Genomic DNA, 17,190 nt, shown 5'->3' on the forward strand with positions numbered 1-17,190 from the left:
AACACATCCGACCATTCCCATTGGATTTCTAGTAATTGTACAGTAATAGGATAAAGCTTGGACTCTGTTCATGCGAGGATTATCCTGCAGGTTTGGTCTAGTGTTTTATTTCACGGCTAAACTTGAACGCATTATCTGCTGTTTCATTCAAAGATAAAAGAGCGTTTGGAGCAACATGTCAAATGAATTTGTTTCACCTTTGAATAAAATGTCAGCCTTTTGACCATTTTGTCTTGTTAACGTAATAATGCAGAGGAAATGTATTTTAATGGTGGTTATGTAACGAAATATATGATATGAAACACGGTGGAGGAAGAAATGACGGATTGTCCCAGCAGCGTCAGCTCCAATGGATCAGGAAGCGCCCGTCAACTGACACAAAGATTGTATAGGCAGCGATAGAAGGCTCACTCTGATCTGACTTTCGTCGCCTTTTTTCTCCACTTTATTTATTAGTTTTCACAATTGAAAAAGAAACATTATGTAAATAGAAGTACAGGAAAAACCTTTTTCAATCAAATAAGCAGAAAAAATAGTAAAATATAAACACACAAACACAACAATAACAGACAAGGAGTGTGTGTGCGTGCGTGGTTTTCAAATTCAACAAAATAATGAGTCTAAAGATGTTGGATTTAGTTTAAAGAATAACCTATGTGTATATGTACGTTTTTAATTGCAGAATGTAATCCTCCCCTCAGATTTTTAACTTGGTTAAAATGAGATGGTCACGTTTTACTATCCAACACACTACGCTAGACTACCGTAGATATCTGTTTAAAAGAAGGACAAAACCACTGGAGTCATTGTTCAGTTTTTCAGAAAGAGTGACGTAAAATGTCAAATGGTAGTGGAGCAGAAGTTGAATGGCACTTTTTCTCTCAAGAGAAGCCAGATTTTCTCAAATGTTAGAAATCCTAATTGTGAAATAATTATTTGTGTACTTTCTTTTACTATTTCTATGATTGTATAATAACAGTGACACAATCTATTTGGCAGTGTAGGAAATATTTGACAACTCAAGATCCACTAGCTTTTTCCACAGTTTTCAACTCTATATCACCTTGTTTTTTTATCAGTGGATGGAGTTTGAAATGAGGTTTGGGGTTTGGTAAAATGGCATTATTTTAGCAAACTGTCTCCAAGGAATGAACGTTGATACTTTTAAGCGATGTGGATGAGAAGTCCGAAAGGTTCTATCATGGGTACAGAGCTGTTTTTAAGTCTTTTGGTCCAAATCCAAGAGAACATACACAAAATTAAACATCATAATAAAATACTTAAAATATATGTTAAAATCAACAACAGCTTGACATAAAACATGATTATATCAAGCAATCAGCATTCAACCCCAGTCACTGAGATTATTTTGTCAAAATCTTCCTCAGGAATGAACTTTGAACTTTGAACTTTTAAGTGACAAGGACGAGAAGTCCTAAAAGTGTTATCATGGATTGGATACAACTTTTGTGCTATCAACAGCTAGTCAATAGATCCGTAACCATGACAACTGAGCAAACTCCACCTACTGATGAAGAAGTGTGATACAGTTGAAAGCTCTGGAAAAAGCTACAAAGTTAGGATTGTTTTGTCAAACTACTGTTTCCAACAACAGCTGCAACTAAAGATTATTTTCATTATCGATTCAACTATCAGTTATTTTTTTGTCCCGACCCAACAGTCCACCACCAAAAGATACTCAGTTTACTATCATAGAAGACTAAAGAAACCAGAAAATACTCATTTGTATAATATTGTATATGTTCACACATGTTTGGTTTGATGACTTGCTTCAGGCAACGTTTAGGTCCTCCTGTTCCTATTTCAACTGTTTTTTAAAATGTCTTTTTTATTATTTAATTACTTAATTTTCTTAATCAAATGAATTACTACTACTGTTGTTGCCACTACTTGTTTATTCCCACTTTTGGGGTAGGGATATACAGTAGTTATGGTAAAGTTCTTTGATCCTTCCTTTTTCCTTTTTTTGAGAATTAACTACTAACAAATAAAGAGTATTTTTTTAAAAAACTGTGAGCACATGCGCACTGGATAGTACACAGTAAAAAAACGGAATATGGACCATCATCCGTTATCTGTGGGTGGCCCATTCACTGCCTTCATAGACGATCTTTGTGTGAGTCCGTAGTATCTGCGTTGAAGAAAAGCTCCTCTCCCACTGGCTGCTATGACCTAGCTATCCGGACGACACTTTCTCTTTTCAGGACTGACCGCTACGTCTGAAATAGTTTTGTTGCGTTTTGGCAGTTCTCACATTCAACATAGGCTCGTTTATGGTCGCATTCCTGCGACTTTTTCATCGTAGCTGCTGGCCTCTCAGGGCTAGCTGGCGAGCAGAGCGGTGACAGAGTGGAGCCAGCTGGTCGGACAGAGGTACAGGAACGTTAGCAGACAAGCTAATTAGCCAGAAAGACTCAGCCTGGATTACTGCCTTTAATCAAACAGCAAGTCTGCGGGTTTACTCACTGCGGCAACATGAAGATAACTGTGGATTTCGAGGAATGTCTGAAGGACTCCCCAAGGTTCAGGTGAGTGATGGCGACCTCCCCTGTCCTCCTTTTTAGTTGTAATTTATTTATTACAAAAAAAAGTATCCAGCTAGCTGTGTGCTAACCTGAGCTAATCAGCTGTTTGTTGCCTGCCACTTTTCTATTTTTGTCTCTAAGAAAGCTGGGGCCAGGCGAGGAGGGAAACTCATTGACCAAACAGCAAAACCTCATATGAGCTGTAGCAAGATTTTCCAGTGTTTGTTTCCTGTATATAAATTATGCAACGATGGGAATATTAAATATGAATGTAGCCCTCATTGGCCGTTGTTTTCAGTTGTATGTCATCTCAGCTTTAATTGTTATTGAGTATAGTACACCAGAGTTCAGCTTGTACTGGCAGGACAGGACACTAGGGCTGCAGCTAAGGTTATTTCCAAGATCTATTCATCTATCAGCTATTATCTATAGTAATAAAATGTCAGAAAACAATTAGTAATCACAGAAAAATGCTTTGATTGCCAGCAATCCAAAACCCAAAGACATTTACTTTTATTTCATAGGAGACAAAAAACCCGAACAAAAACAGCAAAAAGTCACATTTAAGAATGATTTAAGATTTTGGGGTATTTTTGCCTTGATCAATGATTAATTGATTCGAATAACTGAGTTGAATAATCATTTCAGCTCTACATTGCACACTTTTTCTCACATCGGCCATAATAGATGGTACATCCCTAAATTCACCATCCACGTTCGTTATTTCTCCAACTTATAAGTACTTAGATGAGGGCTGGACACACTCCACATTATAAATGAACTCTACAGCATTTGTCAGGTGGTTGGCGTTCATGTGATGTATTCCTGGCAGCAGTGTCACCTCTGACATCATCACTCAAAACCCTTTTTTTTTTTTTTTTCTCCCTGTCTCTCTCTTCTCCTTTTCTTCAATCCATCACGCCTAGACGCTCTTCAAAATGGGATGTTTGCTCACAACTTCCTCCTCACTCGCTTGGCGTTTTCCAGAGATTTGAGAAAGCGCCTCCCTCCCACCTTCCCTCCCTCTCTCCTTCCTCCCTCGGCCCCCGCTCCCTCCGCTGCTGCAACATCCTCTCTCTCACAAAAACGAGGAACAGATGTTAGAAAGTTGTTTGCGGAAGAATGAAGCGTTTATTTTTTTAATCAGACAGTTTCCTTTATGATCACATTTGAGGGTTTGAACAAAAGGAAAATTTGCAGTCAGTTGTGTTAGTTGAAGTTGATCGGTCTAACACTCTGATGTACACCTCTGTGTGTTGCCAACACTGCTGGAGAAGAAAAAGAGGATCCCAGTCAGTCTTTATATGACTCTAATAAATTGGGTAAATTCAGCCAAGCAATCTGATTGGTGAAGTACTCACTAGTGTTTCTTTGAAGCATTGACAGTGTTTTGTATGCCAGTTCTAGTTGTAATGCGTCCTCCACCCTGTGAACTTTGTTTCTTTCTTCTTTTGCATCGTCACCGCGCTCTCATTTTTGATCGATTGCTTTTAACAGAGAGCGCTGAGTCATGGCAGACGGTTTGAAGTTGTCAGTGATGTAAACCTACTTCAGCAGAACCGCAGACCTTGTTTGTCAGGAACCGAAACCTTTAACCCATGGCTTTCTGTCCATAAATGATGCCGACCCTTCTTGTCCCACAGGCTCCATATAATATCTCTTCCCTATTGGAAGTCAGTCATCTGTGTGCAAGGTTTATGTCCTATAATTCCAAAATCTTTATTAAATTCAGGAAGCTCCTAAACATCAACTTTATAGAGAAGATGTTTGATTTATTTCAATGATCAGAAGGAACTTTGCAACAATACTAAAAGGCCCAACACACCCCTGATACACCCACACAGGTGTTCTCACTTAATTGGTCAAATTACACGTCTGCTGATGACTGTAGTTTTGTACAGTCTGTACTTAATTGACATTTCACTTACGTTCCAGTAACTTTGATGCACCTGTTCGGGTGGAGAAGTTACACTTTTATTGTTCTTGTTGGAGTTTGGCGATCTTGTATAACCCCAGTATAGCTCCACCCTCTCTACCTGATCAGACGTCTAATTCAGCTCCAAAATATAGGCAGCCACAAATATGAGCGGTAGCAGTCAGATTATTGTAAACAACTTGGAGCTGAAATGTCTATTAATCAATTAGCCCATCGATGGGGAATTAATTGGTAACTGCTTTGATAATCAATCAATCGTTTAAGTAGTTTTTAAAGCAAAAATGCTAAATATTAGCCTTGGTCTCATGTGATAAACTGAGTATCTTTGGGTTGTTAACTGTTGTTCTGACAAAATGAGCAATTTAAAGACATCAGTTGTTTTTTTTGTTTTTTTTAGATTGTGTGGGCAGTTTTCACTATTTTCTGACAGATATAAACTAAATGATTAGTTAATGAATTGAGAAAATAATCTGCAGATTAATCGATAATGAAAATAATTAGTTGCATGTTGACCTTTTGTCTATCTGCAATTATAATTTCCTCCTTGCTCTTCTTTCTCCTCTTTGCCCTCCATCTCACTCAATCAAATGTTTTCTGAACTGTTTTAAATAAGTGAAAGTTATTGGGGCTTCAACAAAAATATATGTAATAATAACAAAGTCTCTTTATTAACAACTCCAGTTTTTAAATGCAGTTTCTTCTTGGAGGGAGAAGAGGTTCACACGTTGTCCTTAATGACACTTTAATATGTCGTCCAATTTATTGTATATATCAGGTTGAATGATGAGCATTGAGTTTTTTTGACATCACGTATGCACTGAGTTTGTTCACTGTATCACAGAAATAACACAAATCATACTCTTCTGCAAAAGCGATCACATCATCATCATCATCATGTGTTATTTACGCCCTGCTTGTCTGTAGTTTCATGGATAACAGACATTTAGCTTTTGCACCATCTGAATATCAACATAATGAATTCTCTCCGATCTCCGTTCAATCACCCAAGTGTGAAGGGAAGCCATCTCATATCTCCCCCATCTTTATCCATGTCCATAGTGACCTTTGCCCTTTAGGAGAGTCATTTCAACGTTTCCTGACTGTGCGCTCATCATGGGACTGATGAGAGATTTTTTTTTTTTTTTTTTTTTTTTTTGCAGCACAGTTTTCCACTTCGATCATCATCGCTTTACTCATTTTTCCAACCCCCGCTCGTTATATTTGGCCGGAGAGGAAGACAAAGCAGGAGAGAGAAAGAGAGAATAGATGAAAACATGGGATACACACCAGTGTGGAACAGCTTCTCACTCGCTCAACATCTGTTTCCATTTTGGTGTTTGCTTTCAACTTTGTGCCAGAGAATATGGAGCCCCCAAATGTGGAGAGGGTTGTTTTCAAGTGGTAATCTGGCACACCCCACATATTTTTTTTTTTTTTTTTTTGCGCTCATCCTCATTTTAGTTGGGAAGCTGTCTTTGGTCATAAACCATGCTTTCAGCCCAGAGGAGAGATGCACTAGTGCAAAAATTATGTAGTTTTGGCAGTAAACCCTACTAGCCTAGTTTTCCACTTGAGAATAGATGTTAGACTTGAGAGCTTTTCTGGCTCCCCTTCAAGTATGAGAGTTGAAAATTCCCTTCGGAGGGTCATTGCTTTGCTCCTCACTTGTATAGGAATAAATGTTTCACATATTTAATATATATAGTACCCAAAGGAAACTAATAAATGGAATATATTTTTCATAACAAAAACTTAAATGTGTGTTTTTTTTTAGTTAAAGTGCAACAGTTTAGTCTGCTTCTCATTTTGATCAAAACCTGAAACAACTGTGAAGCTGAAATGTTTTTGATACTAGTTCTAAATAATGTATACGATGAAGCATAACATCGAAAGATTAAAAAAAAGCACAAGAGTAGAACTGATATGTTTTTTATACTTGCCCCAAGTAGATATGAACTACCCAGAAGTGAACAAATTTCTGTAATTAGCAGCTACGTTTTCTCCCGTCTTCGCTCTCTTGTTAATCATTCTAACACGATCGCTCGCTCCTGATTGGTTTTCCTTATTCTTAGCTTGGCTGAGGGCCACGATATGAAGTCATTGGTCCAACAGCCCCGGTTGAAGTTTCCCCTGAGTCACTGACAGCTGTAGAGTCAGCAGATCACTGGCAGTCTCCGCTAATCCAGAACCCAGAGCCTGATGATGAGCGCTCATACTGCGATACACCCAGATTAGTTTCCCATGGGAGTCCAGCTGTAGGCTTGTTAGCATGCTGGGCTTGTTGCAGTTTGATTTAATTGAACTGTGGTCCATTTACTTTTAATAGTTATTAATACTGGCAATTAACAGCTAATGAAATGAGGACTGACAGTACTCCTGCTATAATGCTACCGCTCCTAAGAAAAGGGCAGCACAGCGAGTAAAAAATGAAATATGATATACTCTCAATTTCCAAGTGTACCGTTATATTAAGAGCGTTTGCAGCTTAAAGGAAATGTCATTTATACTCCTGTTAAACTTGAGTAAAGGTGTCATTAAAGGCTCTTTGTATTAATAATATATTTATAGTTTTCTCTCATACAGAGTAAATGTGTTTACACGTTATTTAACATATTAGCCTGTCAATCACAACCAGTCTTTAATCTTTAAACCTGGCTCTAAAAGTATACTGTAGATACTTATAATATTGTCATTTTAACACTCACCTCCTCTTCACCGTCTTTGTTTCCATCCTATGACATAAGACGGATGAGGATGTAGAGGAAAGTGTTTGCTCATTACTAAGAGCATCCAAAATTTCCACAAGAACCAGTGTAAGTGTTTATCTTTTAAGGAATGACCTCATCTCATTGATGTTGTTGAAGCTCATCTCTTGCGTCTAATGGTGGGTTTTACCACAGCGGGATCCCCCCACCCCCACCCCCTCCATATCACCACTGCTCCACTCTCTCTAACAATTACAGGATCTACGTCACGGCACTGAACTCACCCCATTCTTCACGTTTCCATCCACAATAACAGATTCAAAGTGTTGACTTGTTTGCCACTACCACTGTCATTTCAGTTCAGTGGAGTAAACACCGTCTATAATCTTCTTCCTGTACATGAACACATTAATGAAGAAGACTGAAGCACCAGGGGAAAGATGAAGATGACAAAACGCTGCTGGAGACCATACAGAACATTGTGGGAAAACATCAAAGTAAAGCTGTAATGCAGAGTATTCAACTGTCAGAAATATCTAAATGGGATTAGCTACAATAGTTTTAAAGTAAGCCTGCTTTGGGCTGTGTTGGAGTGTGCAGCTTTGTTATGTAGGAAATGTGGAATATGACTCAGTATTGACAGATATTTCAACATTAAATGACTGGGCAGGTTTTTTTTATTATAACAGTAGGGCTACAACTAACAATTATTGTCATTTTTTATTGATCTGTAGATGATTTACTTGATGAATCGATCAATCAGTTGGTCTATAAAATAACAATCGTGAAAAATTCCCATCAAAATTTCTCAAAATTATGTTTTTATGTTGCTTTTTTGTTCAAACGCAGATCCATAACCCAACTATATTAGTTTACTACCACATGAGACAGAGAAAAGCAGCAAATCCTCACAATTGACGAGTTGAAACTAGGTTATGTTTGGCACTTTTTTGCTTGAAAATTTACTTTTTCCATTAATCAATTATGAATATTGATTTTCTGTTAATAGTTTCAGCTCTATATGACATTATTAATAGATAGCTGGAAACAGATAACAAAGTAAACCAGCTAATCCTGAAGTGTTGCTGCTTTAGAGAACGTCTTCCAGTAGGGAGGAAACTGGAACTATGTGAAGAGCAGATGGTCTTTTGAGTGTCCGCTTATGTCTTTCAAGTGTTGAGGTCAGCACCGCAGGCCCACAGAAGACTCTATTGTGTCGGCCGCGTGGATGACAAACCTGTTTAACTGCCTCGTTTCTGCATGAAAAGTGCACACGGTCTACATGAGGCATGAGAGGCGGCACTGTATTGTTTTTTTTTTTGTATTATGGTCATTGACTCACTGGAAAAAAATGAGTTATCTCTGTTTTTTAGGTTTTACTATCTAGTCAGAGCTCTGACTAACAGGCGGGGGGCAAGTGGCACAGAGAGACTCCAAGGCTGTGTCTGTTTCTGTTGTTAATGTTGTTGAGTTGTTGGCAGTGTCAGAAGTTGAGTCACCCACTGCTAAAATAAGGCCTTTTTATGTGGATGTTTACTCAAAGTAGCTGAAGTAACACGAGTCTACAGATTTTAGTGGATTACCGTGGCAACCTTTTGAAGAGTTGGTGCCATGTCGACTCGTCAGGCCACACAAAAACATATAGTATAGACATACAGTGCCTATACAGATTTTCAGCACTCAGTGACTTTTTTTTTTAGCTAAAACTATTATTTGATTAGTTTTTTGATTAACACAAAGTTATTTATCAAGGAAAAAGGCCAAAATGTTGCTAATTCCAGCTTCTCAAATGTGTGAATTTGCTACTTTTCTTTGTTTTAAATAATTGTGTAAAAGTGGAATATCTTTCAGTTTTGGACTGTTTATTGAATGAAATGGATATTTTTCACCATTTTCTGACATTTAACGTACTAAATCGAAAAAATAATTGACAGTATTACAATAGTGTCTGCCAATCACAGTGCAAAAATCATAAGGAACTTCGGTATAAGAATAGCAAACTTAATTTAAAAGACCAATATAATCCAAGCAACTGGCTTAACTTCTAGCCTAAATGTATAGTATTGTGGGCTTCTGTCTGGCATATACTGTGACCCTTTGCGTGATCTTGGTCAACTTAAAGAGAATGAGTACCTAAACATTCCCTCAGTGATGCTGAATTGGCCTCTTTCTCAGTGATGTGGTTTACAAGGCAGCCGTTTTTCTTTTCTTCTTCATGGGCTGTAGTCTGGTTTGTACCACACGTCTCTCTATATTTAGCCCGAGCTTTGCCATCACACCCAAACAGCAGTTAAACCAGGGTGTTGTAGTACCCTAATTTATATTGTTTCATTCAGTGAAAAAGCTAGTAATCATATGTTGTTGTTTCCTTTTACTTTTCTGGTGGAATCTACTCTTTCCACCCAAGCTTGGTCACACAGGAAGAGTCAACAAATGTGGTGAATATAATTGTGAGTACAACCAGACACTGGTTAGTCACAGCAAACGTACTTGGAGCTGCTCACTTGACCTCTGGAGTTATTGCTTGTTTAATGAGGCTTTCTTTGACAGTTTATCAGGAGCTACAGAAAAATCAACCCCCAAAAGCAAAAGCATTATTTTTAAGCAAAAGTGCCAAAAATTAATTGGTTCCAACTTTCTTAAATGTGAATAGTTGCTGGTTTTCTTAGTCTTCTATGATAGTAAATTGGGTATCTTTAAGTGTTAGACTGTTGGTTGGAGAAAACAAGCAATTTTTGGACGTTACATTGGACTCACATTGGGAATTTGTGATGGACGTTTATCAATATTTTCTGACTCTTTGACAAAAAGATTAATTGAGAAAATAATTGGCAGATTAATGGATAATGAATAGTTAGCATGACAGAAACTTAATGAACCAATAGTATAGCACCATCTTGACTGGTATTCATGTATATCATTTTATTCATGTGCTCTTAACCAGTATGAACACCAGGGGAAGTAAATAATCCAAATATCCTAATCAATAGTTGTACATGGACAGGGACTTAAATATTTTTGCTTCATCGATGATTCATTACTAACAAATTTCTAGATGCACAGTTGCTAAACTTCTGTCTAAAAACTTCTACTTATCAAGCACATCTGTGATTGCAAAGAGTCAATGTAGGCTAAATGAGTGAAATACAAAAGAAACAAAATATAGTAGACCGAACAATAAAGTGTTTACATTTTAGTACATCAATGCTTCCAGGATTTGGAAAAGATGCACTAATGATGGTACAAAACACTTGAAATGAAAGGTGGACCCAAATGTTATATTATGGCTATTATATGGTCTAATGGAGTTCAGTGTGATGAAATTGGCCGCTGATTAAATCTTCTCCACATAAAGTCTCTTTTACTTGTCTGCTTCAGAGGCGAGGGCTGCTTCTCCTCAGTTTGCAGGAGCCAGATATCAGATATTTGGCCAGAAGCTCTTTGCACTGAAAACAAAATACCAGCATCATCCAGCCTATCTGCTTATCATCTATCCTACTTTATAGCACTATGTGGGCTCTTGAGAGATTCAAGCTTATTGATGTCACAATGCAGTGTCTAGATACCATTGTATCACTACATTGAGAATACAACACTGGCATAAGAAATTCCTCTGTTGATGTTGGGAAAACATTTGATCTATTATCAAAGGCTTTTACATGTCTGAGAGTGTTTAGAAAATCTCTGCCCTGATTGATGGAAAACATAAGTGATTTCTCATGGCTTTCAGCAGACTCATGGCTTTCTTAAAATATCAGTGACTCAACTTTTACTCCAGATTTATACACTCTCAACTAGAAATTAAGGTCAGTGATGCTGCACTTTTCTGTCAAAGATACAAACTGTGTTCACTCATGAACCTTTTGTTACGTAGGTGCAATATCTTATTCTTGAATCCATGCAGCATTTCATTAAAATCCCTACATCTCATTGAGATCTTCTTATGAACTGAAAACAAACTGTTATTGTGTAGCTTACACTTTTCATTATCAGGTTTGATAACTCGGGATAAGGAGATTTAAAAGTTGTTTATCTCAGGATTTGTATAAACCCTGTGATATCCTTTTTGTATGTACTTTTGTGCTATGACTGAAGGAGATTGTAGTGTAAATACTGAAGCAAGAATGCCCTTATATGACTTGCAGAAGTTCAGTTGGTAGTTGCAGTTAGTTGAAGATAAGCAGTTGGATAACAAATGAAATTAAACAGCATAGGAACAGCCTTAAGTTGACATTACTATCACTTCCCTGCAGTCCTGTTTAACTTGGCCCTTAAGTGCACAGGGTTTTATTACCACATGCGCCACTGCTTTTAAAACACATATCATATATTTGACTGTTAGGAGGTCTGGATAAGAGTGTTCACATAATAACATTTTATATCCCTTGGTTTTCTTTAATGTAAATAATCCACAGGGTTCTTGACTGATTCATACTTCAAGTGAAGCAGTTCGGGCGTCAAGTCGCTTTCTTTGTTTCTCATTACTGCCAAGTCCCAGACAACATTTGTAGCACTATGGGTATAATAAAATCTGTAACTAATAGTTGTACCAACTCTTATTTTTGCTAATCTTTAACAGATGCCCTGCTGTTTCAGTTTTCAGGTGTGTGTTGTGTGATGTTACACTTTTTACCTGAAGTTTTCATATTTTTGAAATTACATGAAAAGAAATTTTAGAAGAATCTCGTCCCAAAAGGGAGGTTTGTATCAAATAATTAATTTTGCACACTGTTAAACTCCTACCTGAATCCTTCAGCCCTCGCTGGCAACCATCCACTGATATTAACTACACAGCCAGCCATAGACCATCTATGGAAACTATAGAAAGGTGCTTCAGTATACCAATATCTGTTGGATTGCTGCTGAAGTTTCCTCTCTTTGTTTTATGTCCCTGTATTCTGGACACTGTATGTGTGATTTGCACCGTGGGGGTCTATAACTACAATGTATATTTGTCTTGCATGAGAACCATGTTTTATTGCAGCCTTTATCACCACATATTTTCCAGTGAAAATGATGTGTATTATAATTAAAAGTCTGTGTCTCTGGTTCTCATGCCTTTTTCTTCTGCTCATTATCCAGACTCAGGCTGCCTGGACACGCTCCAAGGTCAGAGCTGTGAGGCAATGGCCCAGATTTTCATTTGGCCAGGGCCCCTCCTTTTCTTATCCTCTGTCAGCACTTTCACAAGTTCACCCTGCAGGCCCAAGTTGTGAGATTAAATGGAAATAGTCGTGGTTGCATAGAAAGCTAGAGAGCAACTGACTGACAAAGGATCGGGTTAGATTTCCAAGGCTGATTTTTCTAAAGCACTTTCCATCCAGGGAAAGTTGGCTGAATGTGTACGACCTTTTCCAGGCCACCCTTCCTTTGACTCACTCAGTTAAACATATTTACATCTCAGAGTTTCCACTACAGCAGGTGTCCTGCTGTTTGCCCTCAAGCCTCTACGGTGGAGCAGGTGAGGCCAAGTGCCTTTTATCAAGGACAAAGTGACAGGCGTTGTCTTACAGCATGTGTTTATAATAATAAGATGATATTCACTGAAGAACTGGCAAGCCTGTTTTTCTCTAATTCTGTCCATGAGCTTTTTCTTGATTATCTGAGGGATTTTTTTTTGTTGGGTTTTGCGCAGGGCTAATATCAGTTTAATTGCCCCATCCCCTTATGGGTTTTCTTAAGCGCGCACCCAAATCATGCTTCTCTATGAATGTTGGAGAACCAGGGATTGTAGCTTGTAGAAAAATATAATAATAGGCCAAATCCTCTTAAAGCCAGACACTAGAGCCTGTCAGCATAACAGTTATGATTCTGGGTGGTTCATCAAATAAATGAACTTGTGCCTGTAGCCACTGACAAAGGCAAACAGGGCTTGTACAATGCTCTTGAGTTTAGCTTGGGTTAACGTCTCCACGAGAGAAGCAGGCTCTTTATTGCTTGTGACCTTGTTTCTGCCCTCCTTATCTACTTAAGTCCTTAGTTCATTCCACTATGTTTGGGTCGCTAACAAAATCTCTTAAAACCACAGACTACTATGATGAAACTCAGTGACACTGCTCCCATGTTGCAAGGCAGTAATCAGGACTGAAGCCATTCCCACAGACTAGAGTTGTTAAATTATAAGGTACAGAAGATATAACAAATGGTAAAAGTTGATGTCAGGGCATGCTATTGGAGTTTAGTCTTTGAGTATTAATCAAAGTAAACTAGATGAGTACTTTTGCCGAACAGTATACTCTTATGCAATGTAGGTTCCGTGCCTAGAGGATTGTCACTTAACATATTTGGCAGAATTAGACTCTTGTAAATGTCTGCAGGCTCAAAAGTTTGGTTCTGGCGTCCCCACAACTCAACTTGCTGATTGATGGAGTTGCTGTGTGTGCTTGCTGTTCTGATTAATGACTTTTAATACTTAATACTTCCGTAATGCCAGTTTGTTTCCTTCTCTCAGTAACATAGACAGTAACTGAACAACTACTGTATATCATTTTTAGCCATGGCAAGCTCAGTCAGGTTTGAGCTTAGATTTAGCAATGGAGCTTCTCTCCTGAATCTAGAAGGGATTTAGTATTTTTGGTCAAGGACTTAAGAAAGGCAGATGCTTGGCAGCACTGAGACCAAACTGTCATACAGCCAGATATTGGTTTTTCCACCAATCAGCATTCTGCCACTTGAGATTTACCCTTTTGTCATCAATGATAGTGCTATAAGTGTGGAAGAGCTCTAATACCTTCGGCCCAGTTAAAGCGGTTACTTTCTGTTGCAGCAGTATATCCAAAGGCTTAAAGGTTATATGTAGCTCCATCATTGTTACTGGCTGATAAAGCACAATTGTAAAAAGCTTATGTTTTGGCCACAAACAGTGCTTCACACCACAGCCCTCTTCATATAAAAGACAACACCCTCTTAGCTGCACTAACTTCAGATGTATGTCTTGATAGAGAAAATTATTGTGTGTAATGTGTGTTTTAATGTGTGTTTACTGTAGATGGAGCACTAACAGAATGGAAATTGATTCTGATGATTAAAGCAGTCATTCTTTTACAGTTCACAAGTGCCATTGATATATTACTTAAATACTTTAATAAGGAAAAATAGAATTAAATATATGCCATCCGATAAATGAATAAACAAGACTTTGACAAAACATTTTTGAAACTCAGTGCTATAGACACAGTTTGCTCAGTGCTTAAAAGATATTGAGTAGACATATCCCTGTTATAAAATATTGTTAGACATACAGTAAAAACTGTCTGAACATGTGAATCCTTCATCCATGCATCTCTTGCACTGCTACCAATACTGATATCAGATATCAGTCCGACACTGACTCAAATAGCTGGATCGGGTATCTGTGACAAAAGGCCGATCTGGTATCGGATACCATTATTTTAATAAATAACAGAGTTAAGAAAGCAATGTTTAATTCAAGCCCGATTTTGCCTTACACACAAAAGAATGATCCCAGTCTCTTGCACCCAGTGAGGCATACAGCTTATTAATTAAACACTGGTATCGGATTGATACTCGGTATCGGCTGATACCCAAAACCCAGGTATCAGTATCAGGACTGAAAGAGTTGGATTGGTGCATACCTAACTCAGATAACCCATTCTACCTCTTGTTTTTCCCTGACAGTCACCAGATGTTGGTTGCCGTCAGTTTGGCACCATACGGAAGAACAAACAGCTGGAGGGGTTTTGGCGAATGCCCGTCTGCTGCTGCAGCAGGGTGTCACTCTTAATCCTTCTGCTTTATACTGACAAACTTGATACACACACACACAGTGCTGCATAATATGTCGTGTTTTCTCTTGAAGAGAAAAAATGACATTTATATTCAAGCATTAAACTAATGTTGTTATCTGAGTGATTTATACTGAGGGCAGCAGCATAATAAGCCTGAAATCTAGTTAAGTCACTTTTACAAATACAATAAGTTGGAGTGCTCCAGCTGCACCAGTACATGTATTTCATTGTCTCTTTTGTCTAGAGAATAAACGTATTACGGCTAAACCGATGTTAATGAGGATCATGCTTCATCTAAAGGCCACACACACTGTATGAGCCATGGGACATAACTGCTGATACATGAGTTAAGAGCAGAGAAAAGCAGTGTTGTGTCATACAGTCAGTTTTCATAATGTGTGAACAAAGTCCAACAAACGTTTTCTTTCTTGGCTCTGTCGTTCAGTGTTAAATCTCCCAATGGTGCCTTGTTGCTGCTTTTAAATGTATTTTTCACTAATAGACTGTGGTCAATGCTCGCACAGTGCAAAAGCAGCAAAAACTTTATGGGCTTATTAAAGTGTAATAAACTCTTGTCTAATGTGCAATAATTGTTAAACATAAACTCCCCTGGTTTAATAGTGAGAAAGTGCTCCCGAATTTAAGCCCCAGCAAGCATCTTTGCTGTTGATGTTCCATGAAGTAGGGCAACATTAAAAGTATCTTCATATAACATCCTTAGTATTGGTTTTACTTGTCTTATTTATTGTATTTTTACTCTGTTGTGAGTTTACAGTATTCCCAGAATCGTGTGCGTTTCCTACAAGTCCACAGTATGATGTTAAAACGGTGTGATTTATCATCAAGATGAGAAGAGCAAAAATGAATCAGGCCTGTGCCGGGATGAGGTCTTTGAGTTTTTCCTTTCACTGCCATGGCGCTCTCAGGCTCGTAGGCTGTTGATCCTGTGGAGAACCAAGCTGTGCTTTGTCACGTTTTAAAAGGCATAGCGCCAGACCTGACTCTGGCCCTGCGGCTTTACCCAAAATGGCAACTCTCAGTTTGGCTGCCTCTAATGGTGTGTGTCCGTCTGCACGTGCTTGCGTCAGTACTGTACAAGTGTACAGTATTCCAAATGTAGTTTTCAGTTTTTAATTGTAGGGGAATGTAGGTAAAAGTGAATTGTTAGAAGACGTTTGGGGAAAAAAAAGTTCAACATATCGAAGATGCAGTTTGGCACATTTTTGAGGATTCATCACGTCGCCCACAATGTGCTACTGTTGTGTTATATGTGTCAGTTACAGTTGCTTTACTTTCACTCAAGATCAATATGAAGTTCTGTTGTTGACCATTTATGTTGTGAATACTGAAAGAAGTTTAATTCAAAGTACGCAGACACTTTTAGTTTAATTTTAAAATGCTTACTCATCTGACTAGTCTGTATACAGTAGACACAGGAAAGGTGGTGAAGAGGAAAAGGGTAATAATGTGGTAAACCAAGTTGGCACAGAAGGAGTACATGTGCTTCACATAACGGTGCCTCTGCACTATGTCTTCTCATCATCCAGCTTATGCCCCTAAAAGTATTGAGTCGTGGTTATTATTGATTTCAAACATCTTTTTTTTTTTTTTTTTTCTGTCCCCACAGAGCCACCATAGAGGAAGTGGAGGGGGATGTGTGTGAGTTGGAATCCAAGCTCGACAAAGTGAGTACCACCCATAAAAAGTATTGCTTAATTGTTCATTTGTTCTACCGTGTGAACCAGCAGCTACAGAGGCCATCCTGTAAATGGAAAGTTGCAGGTTTATCCCTGGCCTAGTCTCCAGTATGCCTCCCTGGCTGATTGCCTTTTGAATAAGACTCTTAATGTAGAAACTGTACGCTTGGCTTGCACTTCAATTAAAAATATGCATGTACATTTCTTAAACAGATATGTGAAGAAACACCTTATTCATTACAGTCTAGTATTGTCTGTAATTGGGCAAATTATTGGCGTAATTCCTAAAAATAATTAGTTGCACCACACTGTCACAGATGGAGCAGTGATTCTGAAGCGGGGGCAGTTCACATCTCTATTTATTGCCAACACAGCGGAGAATAAACACTGCTAGTCAAACTGTTGTTTACCTGTGCCTGAATTCACTCCTTGTGCCAAGTATCTTGTTATCACGTCTCGTTATTTACATTTTGTTGATCAAAATCATAAAAATGGTAACGGTTGGCATCCGTCGCAACCATGACCACTGAATAGAAAGATGTTTGGGTTGTTGGGTAT

The 17,190-nt window shown here is 38.2% G+C and overlaps 1 protein-coding gene across 3 annotated transcripts in view; it reads left to right on the forward strand.

The window, feature by feature from the left end:
- The first annotated feature begins 2,109 nt into the window (after window positions 1-2,109).
- Window positions 2,110-17,190, forward strand: part of LOC122988585 (arf-GAP with coiled-coil, ANK repeat and PH domain-containing protein 2-like) — a 54,670-nt gene continuing 39,589 nt past the window's right edge. For all 3 annotated transcript variants that reach the window (XM_044360999.1, XM_044361000.1, XM_044361001.1), the window contains exons 1-2: window positions 2,110-2,549; window positions 16,563-16,620. In XM_044360999.1, coding sequence (XP_044216934.1) covers window positions 2,497-2,549; window positions 16,563-16,620 — 111 coding nt within the window. In that variant the 5' untranslated portion in view covers window positions 2,110-2,496. The remainder of the gene's footprint in view (window positions 2,550-16,562; window positions 16,621-17,190) is intronic.

The sequence above is a fragment of the Thunnus albacares genome, chromosome 9, assembly GCF_914725855.1.
Source record: "Thunnus albacares chromosome 9, fThuAlb1.1, whole genome shotgun sequence".
Classification (NCBI taxonomy): Eukaryota; Metazoa; Chordata; class Actinopteri; order Scombriformes; family Scombridae; genus Thunnus; species Thunnus albacares.